This window comes from Puma concolor, chromosome A2 (genome assembly GCF_028749965.1).
Source record: "Puma concolor isolate L17-30 chromosome A2, mPumCon1.1.hap2, whole genome shotgun sequence".
Classification (NCBI taxonomy): Eukaryota; Metazoa; Chordata; class Mammalia; order Carnivora; family Felidae; genus Puma; species Puma concolor.
In genome coordinates, this window is record NC_141668.1 from 146,948,492 (window position 1) to 146,965,858 (window position 17,367).

A 17,367-nucleotide genomic window follows, 5' to 3' on the forward strand; every position below is an offset into this window, starting at 1 on the left:
ACTCTCTCCTAAATAGCAATGTCATGGGTGTTTTTTGTGTGATTTTTGTTTTTTGTTGTCATAGATGTTTTTCCCTTATTTGTAGTAAACATGTATTTGCTTCTGGGCTGCTAGAGGCTGAATTATATCATTCTTTTTATTTAGACAAATTTAACTACACCTTGTGGAAAGGACAGCTTTTAAATAAAGGAAAGCTTTTGTGTTATATTTCTCTGAGGTCAACCACTCGTGCTTTTTTGCCTATCAAGCTGTAAGTATGTTATAAGAAATAGCAATTAGCGGTTGCTCAATATAGTTTCTTCTTTTGCTTTTTATTCTTATATTTAAATTTTGCTTTGGTCCACAAGAACTTCAATATAAATGTCAATTTGTTTTAAAAGATTGATAACTTGGGAAACACAGTTGGCAAAATGGGCCCTCTGCTTTTCTATCTTGGTTTGAGAATGGGCTAAATAGTCATATACATTTATAGCATAAAAGTTTCTGAATGATTTTAAATTTTAAAAGTAATTTTTCAAAGTTTTATCCTAATTAGATATATTTGTCATTTAGCAATTTGAACATGGTAGACCTAAAAGTTATCAGTTCTTTGTTGGAAACCTCTTTGATGTGGTGAGGTAAGTTAAAATTTATAGACTGTTTTCAGTCCTGTGCAGCATATATTAGAATAGAATGGTCTAAAATGATCTTTTGCTACCACCCAAACATTATGGGCCTTCATTAAATGTTTGATGATTATGTTCAGGATTCATACTCAAATTGTCTTAATAAAAGGACAGCCTTTAATCCTTTGTGGTTAGGAAAATTGGTGTATAAGATTAGCTTCTGGCTTAAAAATGGAAGGTTGGTGATATTACCAGTCTTCCTATCTACTTCTCTATATATCTGGGCTTCCCATTTCCAATCCTCTTTAGAATCAAGTCTAATATTAATAGTATGTTGTGGGTGGAAAGGAGATAACATTGCTAGAGTTAAAAATATAGGTGAGGCAAACACACTTTTTCAATTTTCTTTCAGTCCCGAAAAGTTAGATGTTGAAACAGTTATGAGTATTGATCATCTGAAACAGAAAATCCCTCCGGCGCTGTTTTATAAGGAAACATACTTAGGTCCAAGTGAAGGTAAGTAATTTAATTTTATTAAAATATATAAGAAGCAGATTTGATTTGAATATTTACCTTGTATTTTTTCTTATGTCAGTTTTGAAGAATGGAATGTATTGCAGCCTTTATGAAGTTGTAGAAAAGACAAGAATTGGAAGTAACATGGAGAGTTTACTACAAAAACTAGAGAAAGAAAAACTTGTGAGTGAAAGGTTTTAAAATGTTCCTCATTCTCCCTTAGAAATAAGTGTTTGAATAAGTGATCATATTAATATTTCAATTTATTTCATTTTTGCCTCAGAGTACCATAGGGTCTCTGTCTTTGTTGATATTATTTAGTGAACCATTTTACTATGGCCTTTAGTAGTCGTCGTCGTTGTTTTTTTTTTTTTTAAAGCCATGACACTAGACCTTCTGCAAGTCTTCTCCATGAAGTATCTTTATTGTATTTTGTGATTGTGACAACAAATATTTATTGAATATTTTCTTATGCAGGGTGTATAATTCCAAAAGAATGAGATAAGGACTTTTCTGGATCATATACAGAGTGATAAATGGAGTTACTCAATATGGTTTGTTCTAGTAGGACTGTGCCATATTTGAAGAATCATCAGAACAATTGCTTGGTGAGGGTTGAAAGAGAAAGGAACACTAGAGTAGTTGGGGGAAGTGGTAGGACTTGAGACTAGAAAAGTTGTGGGGGTGGGGCCTGTGTCCTGCAGTGTTGTGTAGGCAGTGTTCAAATGTTTGGAATTTTGGGTGTGATCCTAAGAGCAGTTGGTTTTAAAGGGAGCACAGGATGTGTTTTTGATTGTGTATACAACATGATCAGATCCGTGTTTGGGAAATTTATTTGGTTACTCTGTAGAGAATAAAGAGGCGAGATGAGGCAGGAAAGTAGCATTACATTAGAGGGTGGTAGTGGGTTAGAGGAGAGAGGTAAGAACGATGATATAAGAAGAGACTGATTTAAGAGCTGTTTACTGGGGCGCCTGGGTGGTGCAGTCGGTTAAGCCTCCGACTTCAGCCAGGTCACGATCTCGCGGTCCGTGAGTTCGAGCCCCGCATCAGGCTCTGGGCTGATGGCTCGGAGCCTGGAGCCTGTTTCCGATTCTGTGTCTCCCTCTCTCTCTGCCCCTCCCCCGTTCATGCTCTGTCTCTCTCTGTCCCAAAAAAAATAAACGTTGAAAAAAAAAAAAATTAAAAAAAAAAAAAGCTGTTTACTAGGTAGTATCCAATAATAGATACTGATTTTATTGAGTTTAGATTGAGGGTTTAGGTCAGGCATTAGTTGTGATGGGTTTAGGAAAGAACAAGATGAATACATGCTATTATGTGTAGTTCTGCTGAAGGAGAGGAGTTAGTTACAGAGAGGGGTTATTCCAAGGTTTCGGTTAACCTGAGATAGATGAGCTCACTTATAAATGTTGATGAGACATTTCAATAGGGGAAGAAGTTTTTTGCACAGGTATGCCATGTGATAAAAGCTTTTCAGCAGTTAACTTCTTTCTACTCATTTTATTGAGCCTCAATTTCCAGGTAGTCAAATGGAGGTTACTATCAGTGATTTTCAGAACGGACAACTGCATTTTTAATGGTTATGTAGAATTTTGTTGTATGCATATTTATTTTCTTAACCCATCCATTGTTTAGAGTGGCAGAGTCAAATTGTGTACAAAATTTATAGGCAGAGTTTATACACTTATGAATTGGTGGACATCTAACAATAATTTTTTGACTAACCAGCTGGAGATCTTTGGAGTGGGCATCTTATAACACATACATATGGACAGATGCACATTCACCACATATGAATATACTCTTATATTTACATTTCTTGTTTTCTTCTGAAAGCTTGCCTAATACAACTATTCCTCACATCAAAATCTGTTTAATTCCTGAGTTCAGAAAGTGAAAGTTCAGATTGTAGGTTTGGGTATGGTGAGATACTGGGTTATCCAAATCTGTTCAGTTCTTGCATTTCAGAGAATGAGTATTGAGAATCTTGACAATGAGGAGTTTATCAGAAAATTACAGTATCTTCCATTCTAATAGTGAGACTCGGGATAGAAAGATACTGGTATCTTATTCTTCACCTGAGCAAGTACTATATTAGATTCTTAGAGGACTGGGTTTTCTCAGGGTTAAGAAATAGAGTAAGATCCTATGTCTCAGAGGGCATGAGCATTCTGCAGGGGTATACTACCTGAGTCTAACGGAGTTGAGATATTTTTGTATAGCTATCCCTTTTCCTGCAACCTCATTGGGAATTATTCTAACTATTGCTACTTTCTTCATAGTTCTAATGAAGATGGGAGATGCATTGGGGACTGTTGAATTCTCAATAGTTTTATCTTGAATATGCACACTAAATGTTCTGAATCAGAGATAGATTTAGTGAATACCTCACGGTAGTAAATATATTGGCCTTCCTTTGCCCCCTAGTCCTTAGCCTTAGGGCATCCCGAGGAAAGACAGGTCTGTTATCCTGTGCAGGTGGCTGGATATTCCACAGGCAAGGGATGAGAAAAAATTACTTTTCTTTGCTTATTAAGGGAAGAAGGCCACTGTCTCCCTCCCCTTCTGGGAAGTTCTCCTTGAAAATGTGATGAATAGGGGCGCCTGGGTGGCGCAGTCGGTTAAGCGTCTGACTTCAGCCAGGTCACGATCTCGCGGTCCGTGAGTTCGAGCCCCGCGTCGGGCTCTGGGCTGATGGCTCAGAGCCTGGAGCCTGTTTCCAATTCTGTGTCTCCCTCTCACTCTGCCCCTCCCCCCTTCATGCTCTGTCTCTCTCTGTCCCAAAAATAAATAAACGTTGAAAAAAAAAAAGAAAAAAAAAAAAAGAAAAAGAAAATGTGATGAATATTAACTCCAATACTGTGGTAAATAAATAAAATCTCTTCAGGATACATTCAGCCCTCTGGAACTTAAAACATAGGAACTAATCTGTGCTGTAACCTCTTGTTCCTCTTGTGTACCCACGTGGCACTCTCGGGGAGATAAGAGAAATTTAATTATCTTTTTGGATCAGAGCAGTTACTTAGATAATTGGCTATAAAGTATGTGAGGAGTAAAATATTTCTGGGGGAAGTGAATGCAAACATTTCCCTATCTGTATATTTACTTTTTTGTGCATCAGAAGGCTAGTTTTGGAGGACCACAGAGAAATTAGGGAAATTTTATTTCCTCACAAGGAGATTTGTAATATAAGTAAAATTATATTGAGCTTTCTTTTGGTTGGTGATAAGTTAGTAATTCTTAAAACTAACTTAATATAAAGGAAAATGATATATGTCACTAAATTTGAACGTTATTTCTGATGTGAACACTCTTCTGTATATCTCCCAGTGTGACATGTACAAAAATTTTTTCTCTTGGGTATATATCTAGTATATTAGATTTATTATCGATAAGTAGAATCATTGAATCATAATTCTACATGACTAGCTTTACAAGATAATGTCAAATTGTTTTAAATATCTGTACCAATTAAAAAAATATTTGTACCAATTTATATCCCTTACTACCAGCAAGTTCTCGTAAATTCACGGTTACTAGTATAGTCAGACTGTGGCATAATCTTGCCAGTATGGTAGGTATAAAATATATTGTACTGTGATTTTAGCCTGTATTTTCCTGAAATATGATGAGTTGATCATCCATTTATGAATGTATTTCTTTCCATATTCAGTTGCCTGTTGTTTGAGTGCTTTGTTTTTTTATTTTAATTTATTTTTTTTACTATTTTATTTCTTAAAATTTTTTAAATGTTTATTTTTGAGAGAGAGAGAGAGAGAGCGCGAGCGAGCAAGCAGGGGAGGGGCAGAGAGAGAGGGAGACACAGAATCCAAAGCTGGCTCCAGGCTCTGAGCTGTCAGCACAGAACCTGATGTGGGGCTCCAACCCACAACCCTTGAGATCATGACCTGAGCCAAAGTCAGATGCTTAACTGACTGAGCCACCCAGGTACCCCTGCCTTGTGTTTTCTTACTTATTAGAGGAATTTTTAATACATTTTTGGGTCCTAATACTGAGCTATGTGTGCTAGAATTTTTTTTTCATAATCTATGCTTGCCTTTTCACTTTATTCCTGGTGTTTTTTGAAGAACAGATACTCCTAACTTCAGTGTGTTTAAATTTATCTGCCTGAATGTTAAGCACTGTTTGTGACTTTAAGAAATCTTTCCTTACCCCCTAGATCTTACAGGTATTGCCCCTGTGTTTTCTTCTGAATATGTTATGATTTTGCCTTTGGCACCTAGGTCTTTAAATAAATAAATAGGTTTTTGCTTGTTTTGTTTTTGTGTGATATAATATAGGAATCCAATATTCATTTTTTTCCCCAATATGAATACCAAATTGTTCCTGAAACATTTCTCCACCGAGAAGCCTTGATATGAGGTAGAGTCAACTGCCTCTTTTGGGAACTGTTTTGCTATTTGAGATGGAACTTTTTTTCAAATATTTAAATATTAGCTTTGCTTTTTTCTTTCTTTAATTTTTTTTTTTTCATTTTAGAGAGAATCCTAAGCAGGCTCTGGGCTGATGTGGGATCCCATGACTCTGGGATCATGACATGAGCTGAAATCAGGAGTCTGTTGCTCAACTGAGTGAGCTCCTTAGGCTCCCCTCAGCTTTGCTTTATGCAAAAAAATGTTAGAATCAGATTTTAAGGTGCCTCCCCCCCCCAAAAAAAAAAGCCCTATTGAGATTTTTTTAATCTATAGATGAAATTTGAGAGAATTGATGTGTTTTATGTTACTGTCTTATCCATGAACAGGATTATCTCTTTACTCTTTTAGGGTATTCTTTTAGTAGAGCTTTATAATTTTCTGGGTACATGTCTTGCTTATTTTTTGTTTGGTTTATCCCCAGCCATTTAATTGTTTTTGGTGTGATTGTAAACAGTATTTTCCATTTCAGTACATTTTCTGTTCGTTGTGTATATAAAAATGTAATTGATATTTATGTATTAATTATATGTTAGATCAGAGTATGAAATTTGAATAATTTATTTTTTGTACATTGAGATTGCTATATAGATTTTATTATCTGGAAGCAACATTGGTTTTTTTTCCTTTCTAGTCTTCAAGCTTTGTATTTCTCTTTCTTGCATTAGTATTACTGTGTAATCTAGGATCTCCAGTACAATGTTGAATAAAAGTGGTAGTTGGAGGCATTCTCTGGTCTTTGATTTTATTTTATTTTTTTCCAACTTTTTTTTTTTTTTTTAATTTATTTTTGGGACAGAGAGAGACAGAGCATGAACGGGGGAGGGGCAGAGAGAGAGGGAGACACAGAATCGGAAACAGGCTCCAGGCTCCGAGCCATCAGCCCAGAGCCTGACGCGGGGCTCGAACTCATGGACCGCGAGATCGTGACCTGGCTGAAGTCGGACGCTCAACCGACTGTGCCACCCAGGCACCCCTGGTCTTTGATTTTAAAAAGAACATGTCTAACATGAACCATTAGGTAGGAAGTTTGTAGTAGATTTTTCATAGATACCTTTATCAGTTTAAAAATTTCCTTCATTATTTTAACCACTATGGGTTTTGAATTTTTTTTAATGCTTTTTTCATTTTTTGTTGTTTTTGTTTTTGGCTTTTATCAAGTTGGTAACAAGGTGTATTAGGGTTCTCCAGAGGAACAGAACTAATAGGATGTACATATATAGAAAGAGATTTATTATAAAGAATTGGCTCACACAGTTATGGAGCCCATAAAATTCCAAAATTTGCAGTCACCAAGCTGGAGAATCAGGAAAGCTTATGTGTTAAAGTCATCCAAAAATATTCTCAGAAACAGCCAGAATAGAGTTTGACCAAATATCTGGACACCCTGTGGCCCAGTCATATTGACACACAAAATTAACTATCACATGTAATATTTATTCTGTAGACTTAGAAGATGAATTACATTTATTTTTTGCCAGTATTAAACTATGTTTGTATTGCTAGTTAAGAACACCAACTTCACTTTTTTTTTTTTTTTTGTAATGTATGGTTTGATCTGTGAATGTTTTGTTGAAAAATTTTGTATCTGTGATAAGTTAGATTGACCTGCAATCTTGTTCTTGTCTAGTTTTTGTATCAAAGTTATACTAGGGGGCACCTGGATGGTTCAGTCAGTTAAGTGTCCAACTTTTGATCTTGGCTCAGGTCATGATCTCATGGTGAGATTGAGCCCTGCATCAAGGTCTACACTGACAGCACAGAGCCTGCTTGGAATTCTCTCTCCCTCTCTCTTTGCCCCTTCCCTGCTAGTGCACACACACACTTTCTCTCAAAATAAATAAATAAAAACTTAGAAGTTACACTAGCTTCTCAGAATTGAGTTGGATAGTTTTCCTCATTTTGTAAGAGATGTTTGTACATATGATTAGAATAATAGAATAATCTGTTCTTTGGATGTTGGCTAGCACTTAATTACAAAACTGTCTTCGTTTTTCTGTATGATTTTAAAGTACTGATTCAATTTAATAGTTAAACTTCTGGGGCGCCTGGGTGGCGCAGTCGGTTAAGCATCCGACTTCAGCCAGGTCACGATCTCGCGGTCCGGGAGTTCGAGCCCCACGTCAGGCTCTGGGCTGATGGCTCAGAGCCTGGAGCCTGTTTCCGATTCTGTGTCTCCCTCTCTCTCTGCCCCTCCCTCGTTCATGCTCTGTCTCTCTCTGTCCCAAAAATAAATAAAAAACGTTAAAAAAAATAAAAAAAAAATAGTTAAACTTCTCAGGTTTTCTATTCTTATGTCAGTTTAGATATATTATGGTTTTGTTTGGTTTTTAGGAATTTGTCCATTTTTTCTGTTTTTGAGTTTATTGCAATATAGTCATTTAAATAGTCTATTAATAGCTGCTGTGAGCATTATTATGTGATAATATTTTCATTATGCCTTCCCTTATTATTAGTCACTTTCACCAGGGGTTTGTGTGTTTTATTAATCTTAACCAAATTATGGTTTTAACCTTCTGTTATATCTTTGTTTTACTCTTTTCCTAATTTTAGCTGTTCTATTAATTTCAACTTTTGGGAGGTTCATTTTATTTCTGCTTTCTTAAGTTGGAAAAATGGTCAATGCAAGTACTCTTTTAGTTGCATTCCACAACTTTTAATATGTAGGATTTTCATTATCATTCAGTTCTAAGTACTTTTTAGTTTCCATTATGATTTTCTATTTTGATATGTGATGTAGAGGATTGTTTTTAAATTTCCAAATATATAAGAATACTTTTGTCTTTTTTTTCCCCATTTAATTGTTATAATCAAAACAGGTGGTGATTATTTGAAATGTATTGATACTTGATCTAAAGCCAACTTTGTGGTCAATTTTTGAACATGCCCTGTAGATGCTCTGTAGATTTGCCAAAAAAAGTGTATTCTTTGTTAGATTCTGGGTACACAATTCTGGGTTGACAGCTATTTCCCCTTAGTGCTTTGACTATATTACAATATCTTCTGGCTTCTATTTTTGTTGAGAGGTCAGTTCTTAGTCAAATTATCGTTCCTTTGTAGGTCGTCATCTTTTTTCTGGTTGCTTTTTTTAATCTTTGTCTTTGGTGTTTTTCAACTCTATATCTAGGTATAGATTTCTTATTTATCCACCTTGGTATAATTTGATATCTGGATTTATAGATGCATTTCTATAATACAATTAGTCATTATCTTTCTGATTATACTTCTCCTTCATTCTTTGTAGACTGTTTTTCTAGGAACCTAGAGCATCCTATATCAGGTCTTTTCATTATGTTCTTGATGTCTGTGAACTTCTCTTGTGTTTTACATCTACTTGTTTCTCTGCTTCATTCTGAGTGATTTCATCATAGTTACCCTCTAGTTTACAAATTCTGTCTTTAGCTGTGTCTGGTTTGTTACTTAATCCATTCGTTGAGTTTCCAATTTCACATAATATTTTTGATTTCTTAGAAGTTGTATTTGCTTATTTTTAAGACCTGCCTGGTCTTTTTTCTTTTTAAATAGATTCTTGTTAATATTTTTTAGAAATACTTATTGAGGACATGGAGGTTCTATTCTGATATTCAGGAGGTATATTGAAATAAGCTTCATTTTAGCCATTTCTATTTTTATTATTATTTTTTAGAGAGAATGCGAGTGAGGGAGAGGGACAGAGAGAATCTTAAGCAGGCTTCATACTCAGCGTGGAGCCCAACATGGGGCTTGATCCCACGGCCCTGGGATCATGACCTGAGCCAAAATCAAGAGTTGGATGCTCAACTGACTGATGTTTATTTATTTTGAGAGAGAGTATGAGCAGGAGAGAGGCAGAGAGGGAGAGAGAGAATCTTAAACAGGCTCCATGCTCAGCACAGAGCCCAACATGGGGCTCAATCCCGCAACCACAAGATCACAATTTGAGCCTATATCAAGAACCAGATGCTCAACCAACTGAGTCACCCAGGTGCCCCATGCCTAGCCATTTTTAAGTGTACACCTTTTCAGTGATGTTTAGTAGATTCACAGTGTTGTATAGCCATCATCACTATCTAATTTCAGAACATTTTTATCACCCTAGAAAGAAAAGAAACCTCATACCTGGTAACCATACATTCTGTATTTGTTCCTCCTCCAATCCTACTGTGAATCTACTTCTGTCCTTATGGATTTATCTATTCCACACATTTTATATAAATGGAATCATGCAGTATGTGGCCTTTAGTGCATTGCTTCTTTCACTCAGCATAATTAAAAAAAAATTTTTTTAATGTTTATTTATTTTTGAGAGAGTTGAGCAGGGGAGGGGGAGAGAGAGAGGAAGACACCGAATCCGAAGCAGGCTCCAGGCTCTGAGCTGTCAGCACAGAGCCCGACGTAGGGCTTAAACCCATGCGCAACGAGATCATGACCCGAGCTGAAGTCGGGGATGCTTAACCAACTGAGACACCCAAGCACCCCTCACTCAACATAATGTTTTTAAGGTTCATCCATGTTGTAGCATGTCAGTACTTCATTCCTTTTTATGGCTGAACAGTATTTCATTGTATGGATAATACCACATTTTGTCAATTGTTTCTATTCTTTGTTATGAATAAGCTGCTATGAACATCTGTGTATCAGTTTTTATGTGAATATGTTTTCAGTTCTACCAGTTATTTCTTTAAGCATCTCATACCTGTTTTATATATTACATCTGTTATTCCAGTTTGAAGCCCTTGAGCATTTGAATCTCTTGTTTCTGCTAAATCTCACGTAGGGTAGCTTATTTCCTCCTAGGTTGTGAGCTTGATATTTTATATTATTAACACACTTTTGTTTGTTTGTTTGTTTGTTTGTGTGTTTTTAAAGATTTTCTTTTTAGGTAATCTACACATCCAACATAGGGCTCGAACTCACAACCCTGAGTTCAAGAGTCATATGCTCCACCGACTGAGACATCCAGGCGCCCCAACACATTTTTGTTTTTGTACCATGTTACCTGTAATATTTATATGGAAAGTCAAAATAGTAGAATTGAGTAATAAAAATTAATGACTGGGTTAATATTGTTTTCTGAGGGGAAGAAAACAATAAGGTGTAATCTAGGTAGTAGGAGAACCCAGTTAAGAGGTGTTTGCTTTCCTATAGCATTTAAAGTATTTCTTGGAGCTAAAGGGCAAAAATACTACTGTTAGGGCCTCTGTCTGCCTGAGTGGTGTTGCTGGGTATAGAGTCCCTGTGCTCCATGAGACTCTGGGGACATTGAGGCCCCTTAAAAGACAAGGAGGGTCTTTGTGCCACAGAGCCAATGGAATTTTTAAAAACCTGGTACTTGGAGTGGGGTGAGACGTTAAAAAGAATCTTTCTCCTTAGTTACCACAAAACATGAAAATCTTACTCATGCTTCCCAACTTCCTGTTCTGACAAACCTGGAGTTGGGTAAAATGTTAACAGAAATATATAGGATGTATAAAACATTTTTGGACAAAAGTGGTTGAATCTGAAACAAAAATGTTGCAGGTACATTTTCCACCTTACTTTTGGCTATTCAAACGGTGTTTTTATTTTTTATTTTATGTAAAAAACTTTTTTTTTTTAAGTTTATTTATTTATTTTGAGAGGGACTCAGACAGTGCAAGTGGGGGAGTGACAGAGAAAGAGAAGGAGAGAGAAAATCCCAAGCAGGCTCTGTGCTGTCAGGCAGGGCTCCAACTTATGAAACTGTGAGATCATGACCTGAGTTGAAACCAAGAGTCGGTCACTTAAATCGACTGAGCCACCCAAGCTCCCCTAAACCACTGTTTTATTAAATGTAAATTGATAGCAGTTACTTTTTGTCCTTTAAATTTGCGTTCTTACACAGACTTTGTTTACTGGAATAGTTACAAATTTACAATACAAATTTAGGTAGCACACATTTCCTTTCAGAGCCCAGAGTTCCTTTGTGTGCAACTGTCATGCTCAGTTCTTCCTTTACTTCCCCTTTCTTTAAAATGTATTGTGAACAATTACAGTAGCTCCTGAAGTTTCTTTGCATTACATTGTTTTCTTCCCCCTCCTGCACAGTGCTGTTGAGTTTTTGTTGTTTCTTGAACTCCCGTTCAAAAGGATATATTTTTGAGGGCATTCCTGGCTAACTTGGCATCCTTGTCTTTTTACAAATGAGCCAGTGATCTTTTCTTCTAGATTTGTGTGTTTGTCATAGTCTGTCATTACCCTTTTCCCAGTCATAAGTACTCTGATGCCTGCAAACTGTTCATCAATTATAATTCTGCCTTTGTTCATGATGTTGCCTCTATTGAAATGTTCTTCCCATAATCTCAGGCTCTTGGCAATATTCCCATCCTTCAACATCCAACTTAAGTATGCTCTTGGCATCTCTTCTAACCATAAATAAATTATAGTTTTTCTCTGTTGTTTTATAAATCTTTTCGAGAACTTTCCTATCTTGACTAATTATTGACATTTCTTGTGTTACTCTCTCCATCCAATTATAAATTACTCTCAAGGCTCTTGTGTTGCTTATCTTTGAAGTTACTTCTGGCAAGGGAAATTGCCTTAGATGTGAAATGTGTTCTTTATGTGAAAACATTAGATTATAGCAACACATTTCATTTGAGATTAGCCTGTACTCACAGAAAGGCAATGTTTGTGCTGTAGTTGTTTTATACCCCCAACATCCAACACACTGCCTTGGCAACTAATAATAGGTCTTTTGAATTGCTGAGGAAGATATTTGAAGTCTTTAGTTTGGTCCTTGCATTTTAACTTCAAGGAAAAATCAGCAAGTTGGTTTCACAGTTAATTAGAGGAATTCTTTCAGTAGTAATTTCTTATTTTCATTCTGAGAACTAAGTAATTTTTATTCGATTGGAATTCTGTTAATCAGAGAGTAGAGCTTTTAATTTAGTAGAATTATTTTTCCTAAAGAAAGATGATCAATAACTTATTGTTTTCTTTATAATTAGTAGAAATTGCAATGTCTTTGCCTTATGAGTAATAATAAAACAGATGCAACTTGTTCCCTCTTCCAAAAATGCAGGTTCTTGTTAAACCTTTGGGAGACCGAGGATACCTATTTCTTCTCTCTCCTTGTCAAATGGTTTCTCCATATGGTAGGTGATCTCTTTAATTTTTACAGTTCTTTCTAAAATTTTTAGTTAAAACATATTGCTAATCAATTTGGCTTCTGGTTTTTTTGTTTTTTTTTTTTAGAACATCAGACTGCCAAGTCTCGAGTCCTGCATGCTTTATTTCTATTTCAAGAACCTAGAGGCATAGTTACTTGTAAGTTCTTTGAGTATCTAAATCTAGTTACTTATAGATACTTACATTTTATTGAAATTTTCCAAATATTTTGTTTCTTACATTTTGGGAAATACTGGGAATATTAAGAGGTCTTAGCAAAATAAAACACATTATATATGACTTGGGTTTTTTTTTTTAACTATTAAAAATTATTTGGTTGTTATCAGTATTTTCACTAAATAAACATGGGCTGTAATTATTAAAATACTACGGCTTAGATTTTTGGGTTTTATATTAATTTTTATCTTAGTTCAATTTTGCATCCAGATTTTAGTAACAATAAAAGAATCGTGTGCTAGGTTAAATTTATGCCATTTAAAATTATAAAAGCTTTTCACATTGATTTTTTTTTTTTTTAATTGAACTTAGTTAACAGACAGTATAGTCTTGGCTTCAGGATTAGTAGAACCCAGGGATTCATCTCTTAAATATGACACACAGTGCTCATCCCAAAAAGTGCCCTCCTTAATGCCCATCACCCCTTTAGCCCATTTCTCCACCAACGTCCCCTCCAGCAGCCCTCAGTTTGTTCTATTTTTCACACTGAGGTTAGAAAAAATTTGCTATTCACTGTTTCTAAGAACATACTTCAATGCTATAATAAGGTAAAAGTCCCACTAATGGGTTTCACTGTTAGATTAGGAATGTCATTTTCTTTTCTTTTCTTTTCTTTTCTTTTCTTTTCTTTTCTTTTCTTTTCTTTCTTTTTTTCTTTTCTTTTTTTTTTTTAATGTTTATTTATTTTTGAGAGAGAGAGAGACAGCGCGAACAGGGGAGGGGCAGAGAGAGGAAGACAGAGAATCTGAAGCAGGCTCCAGGTTCTAAGCTGTCAGCACAGAGCCTGATGCGGGGCTCAAAACCATGAACTGTGAGATCATGACCTGAGCCAAAGTCAGACGTTCAACTGACTGAGCCATCCAGGCGCCCCAAGAATGACATCTTCAATAGTAGCCACTTGGTGCCTGCATATCTGCTTATGGGGGTAGAACATTTATGTGTAGTTAAAGTTGTTACAGTATAGCAGGAAGGAGTGACATTGCTATCGGTTGCAGGACTCTTGCTAGGAGCCTCATATCTTGCCCTGCTTCTTTATTTCTCCTTACATTTTGCTTGCCATCAGTTGAATTGCCTAGGGACAATGGGAAATGAAGAAGATCTTCAATGAGTGGGTTTTTCCCTTTACAGATATGTTCTGCAATTTTGTTTTAGTTTTAATTTCTTATTGGCCTGTTTTTAGAAGCACGCTATTCATCTATTTCTGTATTACATATATGTACTAGGGTACATACTTCTAGTTTGGTTCATCATTAATGTATGAATGATTGCATTTCTCTGACAACATATAGATCTGTATTTGATTAATTTCTTGCTTGCTAACATAGTTTGCTTTTTTGTTTGTTTACAGCACAAAAAGGTTCAACTAATGCAGCACCACAGAAGAGACATGAGAGCATGACAGATGTATTAAAAATAACTCAGTTTTTACAGTTTGCTTTGATTCAGTGTCGAAAGGAATTCAAAAATATGAATACTATAAATTTTCATTCTGTTGTTGAAAAGTATGTAAATGAATTTTTTAAGCGAGGTTTTGGTTCAGGTAAACGAGAGTTTATCATGTTTCCATACGATTCACGATTAGATGATAAAAAATTCTTATACTCAGCTCCAAAAAATAAATCCCATATTGATAATTGTTTGCATGCCTATATTTTTCGGCCTGAAATGTATCAGTTACCAATTTGTAAATTAAAAGAGCTTTTTGAAGAAAATAGAAAACTTCAACAGTTCAGTCCACTTTCAGATTATGAAGGCCAAGAAGAAGAAATGAATGGTACAAAAATGAAATTTGGAAAACGAAATAACTCAAGGGGTGAAACTATTATACCTAGAAAGCACAAGTCCTCTCATTCTTTGGATTATGATAAGGATAGAGTCAAAGAATTGATTAATTTAATTCAGTGTAGGAAAAAAAATGTGGGTGGGGACTCAGACACAGAAGATATGAGAAGCAAAACTGTCTTGAAGAGGAAGCTTGAGGATCTACCTGAAAATATGAGAAAGCTCGCCAAAACCAGTAATTTATCTGAAAATTGCCATCTATATGAAGGTAAAAATATCAGGTTGCTTTTATATAGTATAAAAATAACAACCAAAACTAAAGTAGTTCTGTCCTTTCCCCTAGTACAGGGGTCTGCAAATTACAGCCTGAGAGCCAATCCAGCCTGTCCCCTGTTTTTGGAAAGAAAGTTTCAATGGGCTACAACCACGCTTATTTATGTGTATATGGCTGCTTTCACGCTATAATGGCAGAGTTGAGACAGAGACTGCTTGGCCCATGAAGCCTAAAATATTTATTGTCTGGTTCTTTACAAAAAATATTTGCCAACTACTGCCTTAGGACATCAGGTTTCTGAATTGTGTAGCTTAGGCTGATAGGAAAATAAGTATGCGTAGCTCTTATTCTATTAATTGGAGTTCTTGTCCTTTTATATCCCTTTAATTGTATAATTGGAAAAGTACATTGAATATTGGGTTCTTTTAGCATGTTGCTTAATGAAAGGAACCTTCTGAGCTTTAAAATTAAGTTTCTTTGATGCATACACATTTTTTTTCCACTCCAGGAGCCTAGTAATATGTTTGGCTTCTCTTTTTTTTTTTTTATTTTTTTTAATTTTTCTTTATTTTGTTTTAGTTGACAGTAAAAGACAGAAATGGGAGACCCTAAACTGTGTGTTTCAGTATTGCAAGTAACATAAAACATTTTTCATCTAGAATTTTAAGATCTTTGCTAAAGCAAGCATGAAATGTGTTCCTTGCATTCAGACACCTTTGAATTTTGCAATGCTGCTGCTGTTCTTATTGATTATTGGCAGATCTCAGTATTCCATTCCTGTTGCTTACTAAGCTGTTTTACTTGTATGTGTTCGCATTCAGTGGGTCTCAGAACTAATTTGAATCAATGTCTTTATTGTACTATTCTTTTAGCAATCTGTGTTTGTATCCTCAGTTACTTTTTACTTACCTGCTTTCCTTAAATTCTTCTCTTCCTGCACATAGGGTAGCCACTAGCCACGTGTTGTTATTTAAGTTTAAGTTGAAATGAAGAATTCATTTCATGCTTTATACTTGATATATTTCATCAGCCATACCACCATATTGAAATAGCACAGATAGAGGACATCTCCATCATTGCATAAAGTTTTTTTAGCCAGTGCTGTTGTTTTCAGTCTTTCAAGTGTTCTTTCTTCACTTGACCTGTGTTCTTTTTCTTTCCAACATTTTCATCTTATTCTTACCTTTGGCTGGCTTTCCTAGCATCTGTCACTCATTTCAGTATCATCTTCCAGTCTTAGCTTCTGTATTTGTCTTTCAAAGCTTTTTTTATAGGCTGGCATGTCCAGCCTGAATAACCATGATTCCCACTCTTTTTTCACATGTTCTTTGATTAGGGTTCATCTCTCTCCTCAGAATATGTCATGGTCAGCAGTTTACTTCTCTTTCTTTCTTCATGTATGAAGCATCTTTGATTTATCTCAAGCCTCATATCTTTGCTTGATCCCTCCTTAGCTTTCTGGCTCTTTTCCTTGACGGTTTTCATTTCCTTTAGCTTACGCTGTGCTGAACCTGTTGACATTTAGTGATCTGCACTCATACTGTTGACCTGTATCTTGAAAATTAAGTGCTTACTATGTGCCAGGTGCTTTACATTTATGGACTCATTTAGTTCTTGAGTGGTAGACATTATTATTCTTATTTTTCAGATGAGGAAACCATCTCAGAGAAGTTAAATAATTTCCCCTAAAGTTACATAGTTCACTAATCCATGTTTAATCCATAACTTACTTGTGACTGACTTTAAAACATTGTTCCTAAACTTGACTGTGTTTCCTAGCACTGAGCACATAATGGTCAAGGTACTTAAATTTCAGTACTGTTTTAGCTGTTAATTGACTAATTTTGTTAAAAATGTAAAAAAAATAGTTGTGGGTGACAGGCTTTATCAATAATAAAATGGTGGGAAAGCCATGCTAATTATAATAACTTTAAGGAGAAGCAGGGCAGGGGAGAAGGGAGAAGAGATAGGTTAAACTGGAACAAGCGACAGTCAGACTTGTATTTCTAGGTGTTCCTCATTTGTGTTTCTTTTTAGTCATTTTGATTTTTTAATTTTTGATTTCCGAAAGTAGAGATTTAAAGGTTGGATTCTAACTTTTAAAATACCCTCACCTTGATTTGATGGTGAATCTACTCATTTAATAAGAGGTAATCTCCTAACCTCCCTACCCTCTTTCACATTAACTTTTTGAGGTATGATTTATGTATAATGTACCCATTTAAGTGTACAGTTTAAAGATGAGTTTTGATAGCTATGTTACCACCACTCCAATATAGAGAACATTTCCATCACTCCCACATGTTGCCTTGTATTCCTTTGTAATCTCACCCCTCCCTACCACTGAAATGCTTTCTGTCTCTATATAATAGTTTTCCTACTTCTATAATTTTATAATTTCATATATTTAGAA

At 35.4% G+C, this 17,367-nt stretch overlaps 1 protein-coding gene across 9 annotated transcripts in view; it reads left to right on the plus strand.

Annotated features, from left to right (window-relative positions):
- The window catches only part of TASOR (transcription activation suppressor), a 53,724-nt gene that overhangs the window by 17,360 nt on the left and 18,997 nt on the right, over positions 1-17,367 (plus strand). For 8 of the 9 annotated variants that reach the window (XM_086697865.1, XM_086697863.1, XM_086697864.1 and 5 more), the window contains exons 9-14: positions 145-250; positions 1,018-1,121; positions 1,201-1,304; positions 12,576-12,648; positions 12,749-12,820; positions 14,247-14,948. In XM_086697865.1, the coding sequence (XP_086553991.1) occupies positions 145-250; positions 1,018-1,121; positions 1,201-1,304; positions 12,576-12,648; positions 12,749-12,820; positions 14,247-14,948 (1,161 nt within the window). The remainder of the gene's footprint in view (positions 1-144; positions 251-1,017; positions 1,122-1,200; positions 1,305-12,575; positions 12,649-12,748; positions 12,821-14,246; positions 14,949-17,367) is intronic. The other variant, XM_086697867.1, reaches the window with a different exon arrangement.